Below are 20,110 nucleotides of genomic sequence, written 5' to 3' on the forward strand. Positions count from 1 at the left end.
TTTATCAAAGTTGAGAATTTATTAATGCTTAATTGTGTTTAGTGACTAAAAGGATGTATATTGTTAATATAAATCAATATTTGCCAAGACCGAGCCAAAATCGAAGCAAAGCCATGCAATCCGATTAAGCCTCTAGTCAAGCACTTTTTGTAATCCAAGGTAAGTTGTATGTAAATAATACAACTACACTGTTAATACTTGTATTCATATTGTCATTAAATTGATATTGTACGAGTTGTTAAGTTATAAATTGAGAATGTCTTGTAAGATTTGAGATAGTAGAAATATCCCGTTGAAGCCTTAGGATATGAACTGGATATTAGTGCCAAGACATTGGGTGAATTGTGCGCCAGTGTAAGACGTGTCTGGGACACGCATCGGCTAAGAGTTGTGCTAGTGTAAGACATGTCTGGGGCATGTATCAGCACACATAAATGAGAGCCAGTGTAAGATCATGTCTGGGACATGCAATCGGCACAAAGATGAGTGCCAAAGTAAGACATGTCTGGGACAAGCATCGGCCTCAACAGAGATAGCCAGTGTAAGACGTGTCTGGGACACGCATCGGCTAAGAGTTGTGCTAGTGTAAGACATGTCTAGGACATGCATCAGCACGCATATATAAGAGCCAGTGTAAGACCATGTCTGGGACATGGCATTGGCAATATATCCCATGTTGAAAGTTCATAGAATATCCAGTAGTATTCCAAACGGTTCAGTGGTAAAATTTATCATCCAATTTGATAAAGAAAGGATGATCATATTGTGAGTGTTACAGGTACCTATATGATAACCATGAGTAATGAGCTTAATTTAGAAAATGAGTCTCGAGTAGATGATAATGAGTAAGTTCAGTTATGGTTACCTTGGAGCTATAAGCATGATGGTAAATGGTGAGATTGTTGTTGTATATTTATTTATATGCAACTTACTAAGCTTTATGCTTACCTCCTTTCCTTTCCCTCTTATTTCAGTATCGCCAGGCTAGCTTAAGGATCCCCTAAAGTCAGAGATATCGATCACACTATCAGCCGCAACACTCGGTATAGTTTGATTTATATTTTTAAAGGTGGCATGTATAGGGCTAGACTCGGATGTTGTATTAAGAGAATCATTCATGTATTTTGACTCAAGTCAAAAGCCCTTCATTTTGTATTAAGTCTAGTATAATGGCTATTATTTATTTTGATAAATCCATATAACGTTCTTTCTATGGATAAATTGGTGTCCATTGTGATAAAATTTGTGTACTGACATGATCTTGTGTAGGTTGTGCAAGATGCGTGACAAAATGGCTTGGGAAATAGCCTAGTTTGTCCACACGGATAAGACACACGGGCGTGTGTCTAGGCGGTGTGTGACACACGGGTCACACCCATGGGTGTGTGTCATGGCCGTGCGTCCCCTGCACTTAAAATTTTAAAGACATTTTATTACACGGGCAGGCCATACGGGTGTGTGCCCATGCAGTGTTATAAAGTCAGTATACATGCTAGTGGTACACGGGCAAGAGACACGGTCGTGTGTCTCGGCCGTGTGAAGGACACGGTTATAGGGCATGGGTGTGTGCTTGGGCCGTGTAGATTTGGCAGAATGCCCAGGTTTTAGACATGGGTTCGGGACATGGGCGTGTCCCTAGCACACGATCGTGCATACTATACCCACACGGGCATGTGGAGCCTTGATGGATGAAATTTTCTAAGTTTTTCATAAGGTCCCGGTTGGGTTTCGAATCACCCTGGATCTATGTTTTGGGCCTCATAAGCCCGTATACGAGATAAATTACTTGTGAAAAGAGAAGTTTTTAAATTATTTGAGATTTCACGGTCCAATTTTATTAAGTTCGTTGAGTTTAAGGCAAGCAGCACCGCGAACCCTATCCTAGCGTCGGATACGGGTGAGGGGTGTTACATTTGTTGGTATCAGAGCATGGTTTAGTCGATTCTAGGACTAAACTAGTCAGAGTACGAGTCTAGCTATACATGCCACGTATATGCATATTGATAGTGTTACGATTCCTGACGATTATAAATTTTATTTATTATAGTAATGGATCCTGATAGAACCATAGTGGATGACGTGGAAAGTAATGCACTGGCTCCGTAGTAGGGATCGTGCCGATAGAGAGTGAGCCCGTAAGTATGGGCCAAGGTGGAGGGGCTAGGGAAGCCAACCTCCAGGTGATGGATGCTTGGTATACAGAGTCCGTTCGTGCAAACTCGAACACTCCACCTCTCCCACCTCCTCTGATTCCTCAGTACGCCCTGGTGGCTTCTCAAAGTGCAGACGTGTTCAGGAGAGGAAAGCCTCCAGTAAACAAGATCCAGAAGCAAGGGGCCGAAGAATTTTGGGCTAGTGTAGATGATGACCCAGAGAGAGCGGAGTTTTGGCAAGAGAATACCATGAGGGTATTTGTTGAGCTATCATGCACATCCGATGAGTGCGTGAAGTGTGCCGTGTCACTTCTACGAGACTCAGCTTATCAGTGGTGGAACACTCTCATGTCTGTAGTACCAAGAGAAAGAGTAACTTGGGAATTCTTCTAAGAAAAGTTTTGAAAGAAGTATATTAGCCAGAGGTTTATGGACCAAAAGAGGAAGGAATTCCTAAAGTTGAAGCAAGGTAATAAGATTGTGAATGAGTATGAGCGGGAGTTTGTGAAACTCAGCAAGTATGGGCGAGAATGTGTATCCACTGAAGCTACTATATGTAAGAGGTTTGAGGATGGCCTCAATGAAGACATTCGAGTGTTTGTGGGCATCTTAAAGTTAAGAGAATTTGTGGTGCTCATTAAGAAAGCATGTAAAACAGAAGAGCTGGTGAAAGAGAGGAGAAAAGCGGTTATTGAGTCGCGAGATTTAAAGAGAAGACAAATGGGGAAGACGCATCAGTCCTCCTCCAAGAGTTCGAAAGAAATTAATACTCGATCGAACGCTTTAATGGGATTTTCACAGAGAAACAAGAATCAACAGAACATGGCATCTAAAGCCCAAACTACTTCGGTTGCTAGTACCGGTAGTATACAGCCAAATAAGCAAGAGTGTCTGCAATGTGGGAGACGCCACTTTGGGTGAATGTCGAGTAAACGAGAGAGGCTATTTCAAGTGTGGGTCGTTAGACCACTTCATCCGAGATTGTCCTGAAATAAATGACAGGGAGAAAAATCAAGAGATGAGGGCGAGTGGTGCTCCTTTGAAGGGTAGACCCCAAAGGAATACGGGCAATGGAGCTAACAGTAGAGGCGCGACTAGAGATGCAGTGGCGAGGTCCGAGGGCAGAGCGTCTGCGAAGACCTATGCTATACGAGCCCAAGAAGAGGCAGAGTCTCCAGACGTGATCATGGGTACCTTTTATATTCACGATATAATTGTTGTCTCTTTAATTGACCCAGGATCTACCCACTCTTACATATGTATGGATTTGATGCCTCGTATAAACATGTTAGTAGAGTCCATTAAGTTTGTAATAAAAGTGTCTAACCCGTTAGGCAAGCATGTATTAGTGGACCAAGTATGTAGAAATTGTCCTTTGATGATTAGAGGTCACTGTTTTCCGGCTAACTTGATGTTATTTCCATTTAATGAATTCGATGTAATTCTTGGGATGGATTGGTTGACCTCCCATGGCACTGTAATAGACTGTAGGAAAAAAGTAATTCAGTTAAGATGTGAGGATGGAAATGTTCTACGAGTTGGGCCAGATAAGTCAGATAATTTGTCTGTGGTAATATCGTCTTTGGCAGCCGAAAGATATTTAAGAAAAGGTTATGAAGCTTATCTAGCTTTTGTACTGAATACCCAAGTGTCCGAGTCGAAGATTGAGACAATACCAGTGGTTTGTGAATTTATAGATGTCTTTTCGGAGGAGTAACCAGGGTTACCCCCAGAGAAAGAGGTTGAGTTTGGTATCGAGTTGGCTTCTGGTACGATGCCAATCTTGATTGCACCTTATAGGATGGCCCCCACCGAGTTAAAGGAGTTGAAAGTACAGTTGCAAGAGTTAACAGATAAAGGTTTTGCTAGACCGAGTCATTCACCATGGGGTGCTCCGGTACTTTTTGTGAAAAAGAAGGACGCGTCAATGAGGTTATGTATCGACTATAGATAGCTTAACAAGGTGACAGTGAAGAACAAGTATCCTTTGCCGAGGATTGATGATCTCTTCGATCAACTGAGAAGAGCCACTGTATTTTCCAAAATAGATTTGAGGTCAGGTTACTACCAGTTAAGAGTCAAGGAACAAGATGTTTCGAAGACTATTTTTCGGATGAGATATGGGCATTATGAGTTTCTTATTTTGCCTTTTCGGTTAATAAATGCCCCGATAGTATTTATGGACTTGATGAACCGCATCTTCTGGTCGTACTTGGATAAGTCCGTTTTCATTTTTATCAACGATATATTGATTTATTCGCGTGATAAGAGAGAGCATGCAGAACATTTGAGAACTGTGTTACGGACTTTGAAGGATAAACGGCTCTATGCTAAGTTTAGTAAGAGTGAGTTTTGGCTTAAGAAAGTTGGATTTCTAGGACACATTATGTCGGGAGATGGGATCAGAGTTGATCCGAATAAGATCTCAGCTATTATAGAATGGAAACCACCGAGGAATCTGACTGAGGTCCGCAGTTTTCTGGGGCTAGCAGGATACTATAAACGATTTTTAAATGGATTTTCTATGATAGCCACCTCGATAACATGGCTACTGTAAAAAGATGTCAAGTTCGAATGGACAAAAGAGTGCCAACAGAGCTTTAAGAAATTAAAGGCTTTGCTGATCGAAGCCCCAATTTTAGTGCAACCTGAGCCAGGCAAGGAATTTGTAGTTTTTAGTGACACCTCCCTAAACGGTTTAGGGTGTGTGCTAATGCAAGAAGGCAAGGTTATAGCTTATGCCTCAAGACAGCTAAAACTTTATGAGAAGAATTATCCAACCCATGATTTAGAGCTAGCAGCTGTGGTGTTCGCACTGAAGATTTGGCGACATCATTTATATGGTGAGAGATGCCGAGTATTTACCGATAACAAGAGTTTAAAGTATCTAATGACTCAAAAAGAGTTGAATTTGAGGCAACGACGATGGTTAGATCTAATAAAAGATTATGAGTTGATTATCGACTATCATTCGGGAAAGTCGAATGTAGTCGTCGACGCTTTGAGTAGAAAGTAGTTGTTTGTTTTGAGAGCTTTGAACGCTCAGTTGACCGTATCTAATGATGGTTCGATCCTAGTAGAGTTGAAAACCAGACTGACTTTTCTTTATGAAATTCGTGAAGCTCAGAAAGATGACGAGAAACTACAAGTTAAGAGAATTCAGTGTGAATCAGAGATTGAGTCAAATTTTCGTATTAGTACTGATGGGTGTATAATGTTCAAAGATAGAATCTGTGTACCCAAAGATAGTGAGCTCATTCAGAAAATTTTGTGAGAGGCACACAGTGGTTGTTCGTCAGTTCACCCGGGTAGTGTGAAGATGTACAATGATCTTAAGAAAATGTATTAGTGGTCGGGTATGAAAAGAGACATTTCAGAGTTCGTTTCCAAGTGTCTAGTGTGTCAACAAGTAAAGGCTGAACATTAAGTGCCTTCGGGTTTACTTCAGGCTATTACGATTCCCGAGTGGAAATGGGATCGTCTCACCATGGATTTCGTGACCAATTTACCTCTAACCCCGAGAAAGAAAGATGCAGTATGGGTTATTGTCGATAGACTCACTAAGTCAGCACCCTTTATACCAGTGAGTGTCGACTATTCCCTTGAAAAGTTAGCCGACTTGTATGTTTCTAAGATTGTGAGGCTTCATGGTGTGCCATTATCGATTGTATCTGATCGAGACCCAAGGTTCACCTTGAGGTTTTGGAAGAAGTTACAAGAAGCTTTAGGAACTAAGTTGAGTTTTAGCACGGCATTTCATCCACAAACTGACGGACAGTCGGAAAGAGTAATACAGATCGTAGAGGACATGTTGAGGTGTTGTATTCTCAAATTTCAAGGAAGTTGGAAAAATACTTACCATTGGTTGAATTCGCCTACAACAATAGCTACCAATCGAGTCTGAAAATGGCGCCTTATAAGGCTTTGTATGGACGAAAGTGCCCAACGCCCCTATTTTGGACTGAGTTGAGAGAGAGTCAGATTCACGGGGTTGATTTGATTAAAGAGGCTAAGGAAAAAGTTAAAGTGATTCGTGATTGTTTAAAGGCCGCCTCGGATAGACAAAAATCCGATGTGGATTTGAAACGAAGGGAAATTGAGTTTGAAGTCGGGGATAAGGTATTTTTGAAAGTTTCCCCGTGGAGGAAAGTCCTCAGATTTGGTAGAAAAGGCAAGTTGAGTCCTCGTTTTATAGGACCTTATGAGGTTACCGAGAGAGTAGGGCCTATTGCCTACCGTTTGGAATTGCCGCCAGAAATAGAAAAGATTCACGATGTGTTTCACGTGTCTATGTTACGCCGATACAGATCATACCCTTCGCACGTAATTGCGCCAACTGAAGTTGAGATTCTTCAAGATATGACTTATGGTGAAGAACAAGTCAAGATTTTAGCTCGAGAGGTCAAACAGTTAAGAAATAAGAATATACCACTTGTGAAGGTTTTGTGGCATAGACATGGAATCAAGGAAGCCACAGGGAACCTGAAGAGTCTCTGAGAGAGCAGTATCTAAACTTATTCACCGGTAAGATTTTCGAGGACGAAAATTCCTAAGAGGGGAGAAATGTAACAACCTGATTTAGGGCCTAGTCAGAACAGTGGTCTCGGGACCACGAATCCAAAGATAGAAAAATTATTTATTTATTTATTTATGTATTTATTTATATGAGGTTATAGTACGATATTATTAGTGCATGAAAAATTTGGTGAGTTAATTTTAATGTTTTCAAGCCCGATTGCGAAAAATGACTAAATCGCATAAAAGGCCAAAGTTACATTTTAGTACCCCAAATGTGTTAAATAGCTAGAGAATAAAAATTGAGGGCTTTTAAAGGGCAATTACACCCTTTTAATAGTGTTGGCCTGCCATGTGATAGATTTTAAACAAATGGTCAAAGTATTAGGTGGATGATGTCATGATTTGGTGATTAAATAATGCCTAAAAGCCTAGCTATCATTTTCTTCTTCATCATCTTCTTTATCCATCGAAAATATCAGAAAAAATGGAGTTTTGAAAGCTAAAAACTTAAAGCAACTTATTCCTCTCATAATGTAAGTTATCTTGATGATTTTCTTGATGATTTTTACATTTTTAGTATGTTTGTATCATGGACTTTCAAATGAAGGGTCTATTTTGCATAATGATTGAAAGTTTAGGGAGTTGTCATGAAAGGATTTGTGATGTTTTCTGAGTTTTTATGGAAGAATATAAGTCCTACTTGTGTTATAAACAACTTTTGTGAAAGGTGTTAGCATGAAAACACCTAAAAGGACTATTTTGCGTAGGTTGCAAAATAGGTGGTTAGTGTGTGAAATAGTGAGAATTTGGGATTGCTATAGTAGTAAAAATAGTTTATCTAGGCTTGAAATACGAAGAAATTCGATAAAAATTAATTTTCGGGCATAGTAAGGCCTAAGGGCAAAATGGTCATTTTATCAAAGTTGTGAATTTATGAATGCTTAATTGTGTTTAGTGACTAAAAGGATGTATATTGTTAATATAGATCAATATTTTCCAAGACCGAGCCTAGATCGAGGCAAAGCCAAGCAATACGATTAAGCCGTCTAGTCAAGCACTTTTGCAATCCGAGGTAAGTTGTATGTAAACAATACAACTACACTGTTAATACTTGTATTCATATTGTCATTAAATTGATATTGTACGAGTTGTTAAGTTATAAATTGATAATGCCTTGTAAGATTTGAGATAGTAGAAATATCCCATTGAAACCTTAGGATATGAACTGGATATTCGTGTCAAGACATTGGGTGAATTGTGAGCTAGTGTAAGACGTGTCTGGGACACACATCGGCTAATAGTTGTGCTAGTGTAAGACATGTCTAGGACATGCATCAGCACACATAAATGAGAGCCAGTGTAAGACCATGTCTGGGACATGGCATCGACACAGAGATGAATGCTAGAGTAAGACATGTCTAGGACATGCATCAGCCTCAACAGAGATAGCCAGTGTAAAACGTGTCTGGGACACGCATCGGCTAAGAGTTGTGCTAGTGTAAGACATGTCTAGGACATGCATCAGCATGCATATATGAGAGCCAGTGTAAGACCATGTCTGGGACATGGCATCGGCAATATATCCCATGTTGAAGGTTCATAGAATATCGAGTAGTATTCCAAACAGTTCAGTGGTGAAAGTTATAGTTCAATTTGATAAAGAAAGGATGATCATGTTGTGAATGTTACAGGTACCTATATGATAAGCATGAGTAACCAGCTTAATTTAGAAAATGAGTCTCGAGTAGATGATAATGAGTAAGTTAAGTTATGGTTACCTTGGAGCTATAAGCATGATGGTAAATGGTGAGATTGTTATTGTATATTTATTTATATGCAACTTACTAAGCTTTATGCTTACCCCTTTTCCTTTCCCTCTTATTTCAGTATCGCCAAACTAGCTTAAGGATCCCCTAAAGTCAGAGATATCGATCATACTATCTGCCGCAGCACTCGGTATAGTTTGATTTATATTTTTGAAGGTGGCATGTATAGGGCTAGACTAGGATGTTGTATTAAGAGAATCATTCATGTATTTTGACTCAAGTCAAAAGCCCTTCATTTTGTATTAAGTCTAGAATAATGGCTATTATTCATTTTGATAAATACATATAACGTTCTTTCTATGGATAAATTGGTGTCCATTGTGATGAAATTTGTATATTGACATGATTTTGTGTAGGTTCTGCAAGATGGGTGACAAAATAGCTTGGTAAATAGCCTAGTTTGTCCACACGGATAAGACACACGGGCGTGTGTCTAGGAGGTGTGTGACACACGGATCACACCCATGGGTGTGTGTCATGGCCGTGCATCCCCTGCACTTAAAATTTTAAAGACATTTTAGTACACGGGCAGGCCACACGGGTGTGTGCCCATACCGTGTCATAAAGTCAGTATGCATGCTAGTGATACACAGGTAAGAGACACGGCCATCTGTCTCGGCCATGTGAAGGACACGGTTATAGGGCACGGGTGTGTGCTTGGGCCGTGTAGATTTGGCAGAATGCCCAGGTTTTTAGACACGGGTTCGGGACATGGGCGTGTCCCTAACACACAGTAGTGCGTTCTATACCCGCACGGGCGTGTGGAGCCTTGATGTATGAAATTTTCTAAGTTTTTCATAAGGTTCCGGTTGAGTTCCGAATCACCCCGGATCTATGTTTTGGGCCTCATAAGCTCGTATACGAGATAGATTGCTTGTGAAAAGAGAAGTTTTTAAATTGTTTGAGATGTCACGGTCCAATTTTATTCAGTTCGTTGAGTTTCAAGCAGGTAGTACCGTGAACCCTATCCTAGCGTCGGATACAGGTGAGGGGTGTTACAGCACGAGTCTCTTCGATCGACTATGGGCCTACTGTAAGATCGATAAAGGTTTTTTAAACCCTATTTTGAATGTTATGATATTCTGATAGACTGATTTGAATAGGATACTAAATATATGCCTGACTGTACTACTATATGTATATCTGTTATTTATTTAAAAGCATGTCGAGCATGTTTAATCTGATAATTCTATATCTGATTTTCTGTCTCTGATTTGAGGTGGGTCTTGTATTTGAGGAGGAAGTATTCTGATCGGCGTTAATCGCCTATACTCTGGCAGCATGGCTGCATATATTCTGATATGTGTCTTAATGGCACAAGTTGGTATGTAGGGATGGGTGGGTTTTTTTAACCCCACATGGTGTGATGGAATGGCTAGAGATGGTGTGTAGAGGATGGGGGTAGGATTTTTGCATGTCTACTTCTAGATCTGATTCCGAATCTAAAACTGTATCTACTTCTGATTGTGTTTATAATCTGTATGTTTGCATGCCTAATTTTGTTGGGTTACAAACTTAGGCGAATCGGTGTGGCAAAGTCCCTCAGTAACCATAAGTTTGTGAATTGACTTTAAATAATGGTTTTATTTAATTTCGGATTATTTCTGGGAGTTTTGTAATTATTGGACATTCTGGACTGTTTGAATTTTGTTTTGGTTTGGGTTATGTTTTAATGTGTATTGTTGTGTTTGACTAAAATCACGATTTTACAAAACCAAAGGTTTTTTCCAATAGTACGAACTGGATTTTCAAGATATAACGGTTTTAAGACCTCTGTTGTAAATAAGGTTTTGGTAAATGAATTAATTAAATAACATTTTCAGTAATACTTATAAAACTTGGATGATTTATCGAAACAGCTCCATTTTCAAAACTCAATCCTTGTAACATCACCAGATTTGGCCATAACGTCTAGGCCGGGTTTAGGGTGTTACACCCTCCGTAAGGCCCGAAGCTTCGCGTATCTTAGTTTGCATACAGTAACACTAGATTGCAGATTCTAACGAAAATTCTATTTCCTTATCTATCTGCCCATTCCTCTATTTTTCCACTTTTAACATTGATGCTTGAAGATCATAATGTCTCATCTGCAAGGCTTAGAGCTTCACATTTGATGGTTTGCACCTAGCAACATCGGATGGAGGAATCTAACGGAAAATCATTTTTTCCTATTCATCCCTTTAATAACTTCCCTCATTACTCTGCAATTCATTAACACGCAGTTACAGACATATTATTATAGGACATAACAGCGAGGAGTACACTAATTATATATATATCGTACCATAACCATTTCATTCATACAGACACACTTGTAGATACTCATATACCTACTCATCCTTATGCCTGCGTAGCACTCAAAGCACATCTATGTATGGAGTATAGAAACTCACCTGATTCATCTTTGCCTTATCAGCTTAACTTTTTCGAATGTCAGAGCTTCCATTCTCCTGGAAACTAAGTATTACAACCAAAGTTATAAATTCTAACTTACAAACTCAGTTTCTAGAAACTTGCAAAAACTTTCAAAGTTTTTGAAATTTTTTAACTTTATTTCTTAAATTTACGAACACCGAAAGACTTGGAACCTTACTAGCTCACCGAATTTTCTACTTTTTCGACTTAAAACCCACGATCATTGCTCAATGCAGAGCTTCTTATAATTATCTCTTTTTCAGAGCAACCAATAGGATGAAAAAGAGGAGAAAATAAACAGAATAATGGAGAAGAATTCACCTTGGGAATTCACTTCTCAGATATTTATAGCGCTTCACGTACGGTCTTCAACCTTATAAAAACTATCCATTAGTAATCATTTTGTCTCCCATTAATGAACCAGTTAGTTCTCATCCAACCAAACCAGAATTGGAAATCAACTATGTCCAAATCAACCACTAACTTTTCCTGATTTTTCAATAGAAACCATCAACTATCAGTTTCTTTCAATTTAACCCCTAATTATTTCTAAATTCCAAACTTAACGAAAAATTGAGTGTGACATCGTGTAACATTCTGCCACCAAGTATAAGCTTCCCCTTGCAAGAGAGAAATAAAACACGTAACACATTCACAAGGTGTGCATTCAAGTTGTTGTAGTACTTGATTCGTTAATTCCAACCATATCTCAGCTGTCGAAGGAACAACCCCTGCTACTCCCAAGAATTTAGTAGCACCATACTTCTGTAATTCATTTATCGGAGCTCGACAGGCTATAGGCAAAATGGAATTTGTTGATAGGATAAATCGACAATGAGGAATGTAGGGTGGTGATAACAACGATTCACCTTGGTAGGGTGGAGAGTCGCGATGTTTAGTGATGGGAGAAAGGTGGAGAAGGTGATTAAAGGAGAAAGAAATAGGAGTCCAGGGTGTTTCTAGTACTTTTTGATGTGTTTTTCATGACCCCTTCAATGCTGTAGTGAGCTAGCTTATATATATACATATGAGACTAAGATGCCACTTGTTAAGATCTCATTAGCAAAAAGATCACATTTTGTCCTCTTACAGAGGCGATGAATTGATGTCTTAAAACGATGAATAATTAATGAGCACAAAGTTCCACACGTCCTAGGCAAAGGTGCTATTATACAGAGGTCCTTTGAATTCATTTTGAAGTTGTCTAATATTGGAGGTTCGTCCAATATGAAATTCACCTGGAAGGAACATGTGTGAGGCCCGCGGATGTGGTATATCATGATTATATACTGATGGTACCCAAAACCATTACTAATTGCGTAAAAAAACTCATTACATAAATAAATAAATTAATAAAAAACCTGTTGTGATTTGGCAATTTTTCCACTCTCTTAAAAGCTTGTATAGTTTTTTTTTAAAATAAATAATTAACGATAGAGACTTCTCTATTACATTGAGTTCACAAGCTTTACGAGTTAGATTTTTCATCTCAATGAAGTATGTATATTTGCCTATAGTTTATCTGTACTTTCTAACCAAATTTCTCAACCAGTGTTAAAATCTCAATTAAATTTCAACAGTAGAAAAATGATTACCTCTCAACCACAAATCTTAAATGGAGAAATTGGTATACTTAAACATCCGGTAAAGGGAAAAATTATAGTTTATAACCTTTTTTTGGTAGCTTTTGGATTTGTTTTTAGTTGTTTAAACATTAATATTGCTTTACCTTTTGACTTAACCAATTTCTCAATTTGTTGGCTTTACCCGTTTAGACATTTTATTTTTTTCCATTTTTATTACACATAAAAAAGGCTAAAGTGTTTTTAGCATGATGAGCATGATAAATGATTTATCTAGATAATGAAACATATAGTTGAAAAATATTAAATGATAATTAAACACTAAATTTTGAATTTTAAATTTCGAATTTCATATCTAAACTTAAATTTTAGATTTCAAACTCTAAACTCAAACTTCAAACCTTGAATCATAAATTATAAACACTGAACCTCAAATATTAAATTTTAAACTCCAAACACGAATCTTGAACCTTGAATTTTAGGGTTCGAGGTTTGAGCTTAGAGTTCAATGTTCGGATTTGGGTTTAGAGTTTAAGGTTTTGGGATTTGGTGTCTAAGATTTAGGATTCAATGTAAAAAATTTATTAAAATTATGTGTCAATAACATAGAAAAAGTTACTGAAATGTCATTAAATAATTGAAAAGAGACTATAGATGATATGGTGGAAATGGTACATAAAATAATTTCTCTTACATATCTATATAATTAAAAATTTTGATATGATTAAGAAAATAAAAAAAATGTAATCCATATATAAAACCCAAAAAAAGAAATATTCAAATATATTTTTAGAGCCGTAGTGATTGCAAACTCCCTATTCGATTGATTGCAAATAACTACAATGGATAATTTTTTGTGAAATATAAATATCGGAGAGAAAATTTTAAGAAGTTTAACACCTTTTGTAATAAAATGTTAATAGTGCTGGAATTGAAAACAGTTGTAAAAGTAAGCGGTGAGCAGGAAAAGGAAAATGCCATTACCAATGAGAATTGACCGACTATGAGGTAAGTTGCGGTAATAGTATAATTAGTTTATATTAATACTGAGATTTAGGGTGTGTCATGTCAAAAGCCATGTTCATGTAATAATTTCCTTCATTAGCTCCCAAAATATATTATTTTTAGTTGAATTAAGTGGGCATGTCATGAGGTGTTGGATTAATAAATGATTTATCATAATTCCATTATGATTTTTATCAAGCTAAACTTACCAAATGAGCACCTTTTTAGTAGTGGATGTAGGATATGTATACCTGACCTTCAATTTATCAAAGCTATGTAGTGCCAAGCTATGTGTTCCACTAAGTTCATAAATGAAACGATAAAACCTTAAAACATTGCAAACATATATGTATTTTTCATGCTTCATGGCTACACAAAGTGGTAGTATTAGTCTGTGTCCACTTTTGAAGCTCAGCAGTCACACTTGTTCCCGTTTCATGCTTTGTTCCCATCACCTCTCCTATGCTTATATAAGCTCGCTTCCTCCTCACCCGAACTAGCAATTGAATTTCCAACTTAATACAGAATCCTAGCAATGGCCTCGAGTACTGTTATAGCTATTAATGTAGATAGAGAAAGGGTTGCACTTGCTCCTCCCGACAGCAGCAAATCACAAAAGAAGAAACTTGATAGATTTTATTGTCAAACCATAGCTTCGATTCTTAACCAAAAACCAACGAATGGGCATGACATGAGAAAACTGATTCACAGTGTCAAGGTTGGTGTAGCTCTCGTTTTAGTTTCTCTTCTCTACCTGCTCGGTCCTTTGTATAAACGAGTCGGAGAAAATGCCATGTGGGCCATAATGACCGTCGTGGTCATCTTTGAGTTCTTTGCAGGTTTGTATATACAAACATATATACATATGTCTGTGCTTAGTTTTAGGATATAATTGTGATTTATATTATTTGGTAATGATGTCAGGGGCTACACTAAGCAAGGGCTTGAATCGTGGGATTGGGACAGTACTAGGAGGTGGACTGGGATGTTTAGGTGCAGCTTTTGCGCAAGCCGTGGGTGGTGTTGGCAAAGCGATAGTTGTGGGCATTGCCGTCTTCATTTTCGGTAACACTTTTATAAAAAATAAAAAAATAAAAAAATAAAAAAGGACTCCCACTTCTTTTGAGCTCAAGATTCAAAGTTTTCTTACATCATTAGAATTGGTTTTAAAGTGGAATCAAAACCTTTTGTTTTGCTTTCAGGTGCTGGCGCAACATACACTCGACAAATCCCGAACATTAAAAAGAAATATGATTACGGAGCTCTAATATTTATATTGACGTTCAATCTGGTTGTGGTGTCGGGTTTACGTGCTGACCAAGTCTTGGAATTGGCCCGAGACCGTCTCGCAACCATTGTCATGGGATTCGCTATCTGCATTTTTATTAGTTTGCTGGTCTTCCCCATCTGGGCTGGTGATGAGCTTCATCACTCTTTAATCTCCCGATTTGAAGACCTCGCGCTCTCTTTGGAAGGTATAAATATAACTCTACATTAATGCATAGTCTTTTAAGGGTTCATTTTGCATGCACAACTAATGCTTTTAATATTAGTATATTAAAAACCCCTCTGGATTAGTATCCTATTTATTGTCTAACTATAAATTAATTGGGACCTTTTTATGTTTCATTATTATAGGGTTCTCTAAGGAATATTTTGAAAATGACAACCACAGAGAGAAGAAGTCGAGTGCTAATTTTAGTAGTAAATGCAAATCAATCCTACACTCCAAGGCAAAGGATGAATCATTGGTATAATTTCATTTCTTTCTATGTCATAAAGTCACTATATATACATGAGAAATATAAATAATACACATAGTCCAAAATTATTCCTAATGCTTGATATGCAATGGCAATCGTGCAGGTAAACTTTGCAAGATGGGAACCATGGCATGGGAAATTTGGGTTTTCTTACCCTTGGGGAAAATACCTAAAAATAGGAGAGGATCTAAGAGATTTGGCTATAATCATCCTTTCACTTAAAGGTTGTCATGATCAGTCATCAGAAATACTTGAAGAATCAGTTAAAGAAGCATGTGAAGGAATCATAGCATCACTTGCATGGACCATAAAGGAACTTGGAGAAAGCATAAAAGAGATGAGTAAATGTCGATACGAAGAAATGATTGTGCCTAAAATGAAACCAGTAAGGATAGAGGTAAGTGCCATTGTGAACCCTTTTGCACTTGAGACCTGTTTAGAGAATAGTGATGGGCTCGGATTTGCAAGCTTTGTACATTCATTGATGAAGATGGTAGAAAAGTTGGAAGAATTGGCAAAAGAAGTGGAAGAACTTGGACAACTTGGAGGTTTTCATGAAAACAGTTGATAATTCAAGCTAACTATTAGCATATTGTAATGTACATATATGATCATATACCATATATAAGCCCATATTTGACTGGCTATATATACAAAGAATTTTGAAATGAAATTTTCCAAAAAAAAAATCAAATAAATAATATATTTATTTGGTGAAAGTAACTCTAGATTTGACTCAAATTAATTTCTCCATTGTTAATTAAATGATGAATTTAACTTTTGTACCGTAAAAAGATATAAATAATGTTAAATTTTAAGGGTGCTACCCTTGAAATAATTTTTTTTTTAAAACGAATGACGTGGAAATTTATAATAGAGAAAGAAAACCAGCATAATAAAAATAACTAAATTCACTTATGGAAACTTGAAACCCTTTGAAAATCAAAATCACTTGAGAGAAGGTAAAACAAGGCAATTAGGTTTGCAAAATAAAAACAAAAACAAGAGATTTAAGTTTTAAATGAATTGGTAAGTTATTTTAATTTTTTTCCACTTAATGTTTTAAAAAAACATCTATTTTATTTTGAGAGATAAAGGATCCAACGGGTTATAAGAGTTGAAAGGCAATGACAGATTAAAAATGTTCCTAAAGAAAATAATTTCATAATTGATTTCTTGATCAAGTTGAGTTTAGTATGGAAGCCAAATCTATAAATTTTTTACGATACCCAAAATAAAATTTTAAAGTTTCTATAGCAAAATAAAATTAGTAGTGTTTTTGCTCAATTTAATTTAATATAATTATTGTCTGTTATTTTTCAAGAAAAAGAAACACAACACCCATTCTATTTTTACAACATTTTGTTTGTAGTTAATCGAGTGAAGTCTTTAATTTAGCAATTTCTTTTTTTATTTTTTATTTTATTCATCAAATGACTTGGATTTTATGTGGCTTTTCCGAAAACATATTTCCACATCACTAAAAAAAATTCATATAAATTTTCAAGGAGGAAAAAAATTAACTCGAGGAAGTTTGAATTTATTTATATTTTTTTACTAGTATATGAACTAAGGTCGACAAATAAAAAAATTTAATCTCAATTATTAGTAATGCTAAATTGTTGGTAAATTAATAAAATTAAAGTATCTAAAAAGATTTTGTTGATTGATGAAACTAAATCTCTTAGAAAAGATAATTTATTTTATATATATTTTAAAAATCAACTTAATAATTTTAACATAGGTTATCTACCTATTTATTTTATTAAACACTTTATTTTGAAAATTTTATATTAATAAAAAATTAATATAATTATCAAACACATATAAAATATTTAATATTAAAATAAATTATTTTCAATGATTTATCAAACATAATTTAAATTAATTTATTTAATTTAATGATGTAGCACCAGTTATAATGAGAAAAGGAACGAATAGACATGTCTATGGACCGGGCTAGGTTCGAATTAGGCCTTGATAAAATTTTAGGCCCGCTTGCTAGGCCCAATCTGGCTCAAAAAATGTGCCTAAAATTTTGCTCAAGCCCGATTCAGATAAAAATGTTAAAACTCGAATATTGCTTGGCTCGCTCAAATTAATTTTTTATATTATTTTTTATATAATAATTTTTTAAAATATAATATATCAAAAATACTAAAAATATTCAAATAAATCTTTCCCAACAAATTGAAAACAAATTAAAATAATATTTATACTTAAATAACACTAAAATATGTGTAAATAAGCAAATGCCTCTAAAATAGTTGTAAAATTAACAATAAGGGTTACAGGCAAATCTCGATCTTGTCTGATAATCTTGAAGTTGCTCAAGTCTTATCTGACTTGGATTTGGAGGAATCCGGGATTACTGTTCTCAGAAGGACTCATCGCATCATGAGGGCAGAAGGAAAGTGGAAGATTAAACATATTCCAAGAAATTGGAATTTGGTGGCTAATCGTCTTGCTAAATTTGGCGTGAGTTGAAAATCAAACTTACAAGTTTTTGATGAAGCTCCCAAGGAAGTTATTGATTTGTTACTGGAAGATAAAGATAATGGTTGTCTTGTGTAGTTGATTTTATTCAATTTTTTCATTAAAAAATTAACAATAAAATAAGAGTTATAAAATATGTGTAAATAAGTAAATGTCTCTAAAATAGTAATAAAATTAACAATAAAATAAGAGTTATACAATATATAAATAATAACAACAAAATAGTAATAACATAATAGTGAAATGGTAGCAAAGCAATTAAAAAACAGCAAGAAAATAGAACTAAAACAGCAAGAAAATAACAGGTTTTTTTATCCTTTTGTTAATTCGGGCTAGATATGAACTAAAACAATCTTACTCAAAGCCCAATTTATTTTTTAAACGAATCTTATTTTTTTACTAAACTTATTTTTTAAACTTATTATTTTTTAAATAGGCATTAACGGACATTTAAAAAAATGAATGTATATTATATGGTGATTAGGCTTGTAACTATAAGCTTGTACTACTTGCTCGGCTGGTCGTACACATTCATGTTTGGTACCTGTCAAAATCGAATAGGTCTGGCTTGGTGCTCCATTATTAATTGATGTACTCTACAATTGGGTATGACCAATTTCCTTATAATGATATTATGGTTAATAATTCAATATTCAAACATTAATAACAACCTCCATTCGTAGAGAAGGTTATGAAATAGGGAGAGCAAATATTGTTATATTAATTATCGCTTATAATTAATATGTTGTATTTTATTATCCATCGCATTTTATTATTGATATATAATTTTAAAAATTATTATTAGCTCCATAAATACTGGATGTATTCATCTTCTCCCTACCTCAGTCCGTTCTGTTTCAATGTAATTTTTGCTATTTAACTTTAATTTTTTTCAATCCTTTTAAAATCAAGTAAATATTTAACCATAATTCTTTAAAAATAAACATAAAATATATGATTTTTTTATATTATATTATTATATTTTTACTCTTGTAATAGTTTATAAATAAGGATAAAAGGATAATTTTATACAGTGAAGCGGGTCAAGAAGAAATGAGTAATTACTATAACCGTTTCATACCTACTATCTAAAAGAAAAAATTCATCCCATTCTACCCTATATCCACTTTTCAAACAAAAATCCACTTTATTTAGAACAGATTAAATCGAAATCAATCGGACAGCTTGAGTTTTATCATCCCTAAACATTCATTATTCATTTAAGTTGGCAGTCCAAAATATTTCTTCCCTTGCAATTTAAGTATTAAAACTTATTTCAAAATCCAACATCATCAACCAATGACTAAACAAACTGAAACCTTATCCATTTGTTATAATTCCTGCAAATACAGACTGCAACAAACCCTTTCAATGCTTTGGTACCCCAGAAAAATAGACAAGAAAATGGATGTTTTGTTTGAGAAAATGTGATTTTTGTTGTACAGGGCGAAGGTAGAAACTTTTTTTTGGGCGAAATTAAATTTTAATTTTTATTATAGAAAAAATGTAATTCATCATTTGAATATCTCATATCTTTATAATTTTTAAAAGATTAAATCAAAATTTTATTATTTTTAGGGGGGAAATACAATTTTCTATTTTAGGAATAGGCCGCTGCCTTGGCTACACCCTTGGTTATACAATATTCTTGGCCACTTAACTTGTGTGTGCTATGGTGAATTATAGGACATTATATCTAGGAAATTTTATATCATGAAAATGGAAAGTGAGGATGTATAGGCGAGCACTAGTGGCTACTATCTTCTCTTTATTTTTGTCACCCAACCTGACACAAAAAATATTAGGCCATCTTGTTCATCTGCGATACGTGGTGGGAGTCACATCCATTGTTTTCATCACTTTCTAACCTCTATCTCAGCATGCTTTTGAATTTAATTCGGTGACAGTGTCCACCATTGCTCCGGTACCACCTTTGTTACATCAAACCAACATTAGTACCCTGTATGACACAAATGTCAACAATGTTTCAGCTTATTTAGGGATAGATTGTACCTCCACAACATTAGCCTAATGTGGAAATCATATGTTGGCGTTTAGTTTATGTTATTTTATTTACATTTCTTTTCAACTTTTTTAGGATCTAATCAATTGTTTCCACTAAAAATGCAATGAATTTCAGTCTTATCCCTTATCTCTTTTGATCAAATAGGGTATTATGTATTTTCTAAGAGGGAAAGATATATAGTGATACTAATACTTGATATTCATATCCATCTTGCTAATACTAGAAAATGCATAAAACAAAAGATAACCTTCCATGTTCGAACATCAAGTAGAAACAATATGAAATGAACACGAAATGAATGATGGAAAGACAGAATAAACCGAGC

General features: G+C 35.5%; 1 protein-coding gene across 1 annotated transcript; it reads left to right on the forward strand.

Annotated features, from left to right (window-relative positions):
* Positions 1–13,880: 13,880 nt before the first annotated feature.
* On the forward strand, positions 13,881–15,927 carry LOC107885928 (aluminum-activated malate transporter 8). Its single transcript, XM_016809725.2, has 5 exons — positions 13,881–14,339; positions 14,425–14,565; positions 14,703–14,975; positions 15,139–15,251; positions 15,367–15,927. Exons 1-5 carry the CDS (start codon positions 14,036–14,038, stop codon positions 15,829–15,831), a joined length of 1,296 nt encoding a protein of 431 aa, XP_016665214.2. The 5' UTR covers positions 13,881–14,035; the 3' UTR covers positions 15,832–15,927.
* The last annotated feature ends 4,183 nt before the right edge of the window (positions 15,928–20,110 follow it).

Source organism: Gossypium hirsutum, chromosome A08 (genome assembly GCF_007990345.1).
Source record: "Gossypium hirsutum isolate 1008001.06 chromosome A08, Gossypium_hirsutum_v2.1, whole genome shotgun sequence".
NCBI lineage: Eukaryota > Viridiplantae > Streptophyta > Magnoliopsida > Malvales > Malvaceae > Gossypium > Gossypium hirsutum.

Bases quoted from the DNA above. Each gene is read 5' to 3' on its own strand.
- LOC107885928 (XM_016809725.2), top strand. From the start codon at position 14,036: ATGGCCTCGAGTACTGTTATAGCTATTAATGTAGATAGAGAAAGGGTT. The intron at 14,976-15,138 runs GTATAAATATAA...TCATTATTATAG, and splicing joins CCTCGCGCTCTCTTTGGAAG to GGTTCTCTAAGGAATATTTT. The intron at 15,252-15,366 runs GTATAATTTCAT...GCAATCGTGCAG, and splicing joins AGGCAAAGGATGAATCATTG to GTAAACTTTGCAAGATGGGA.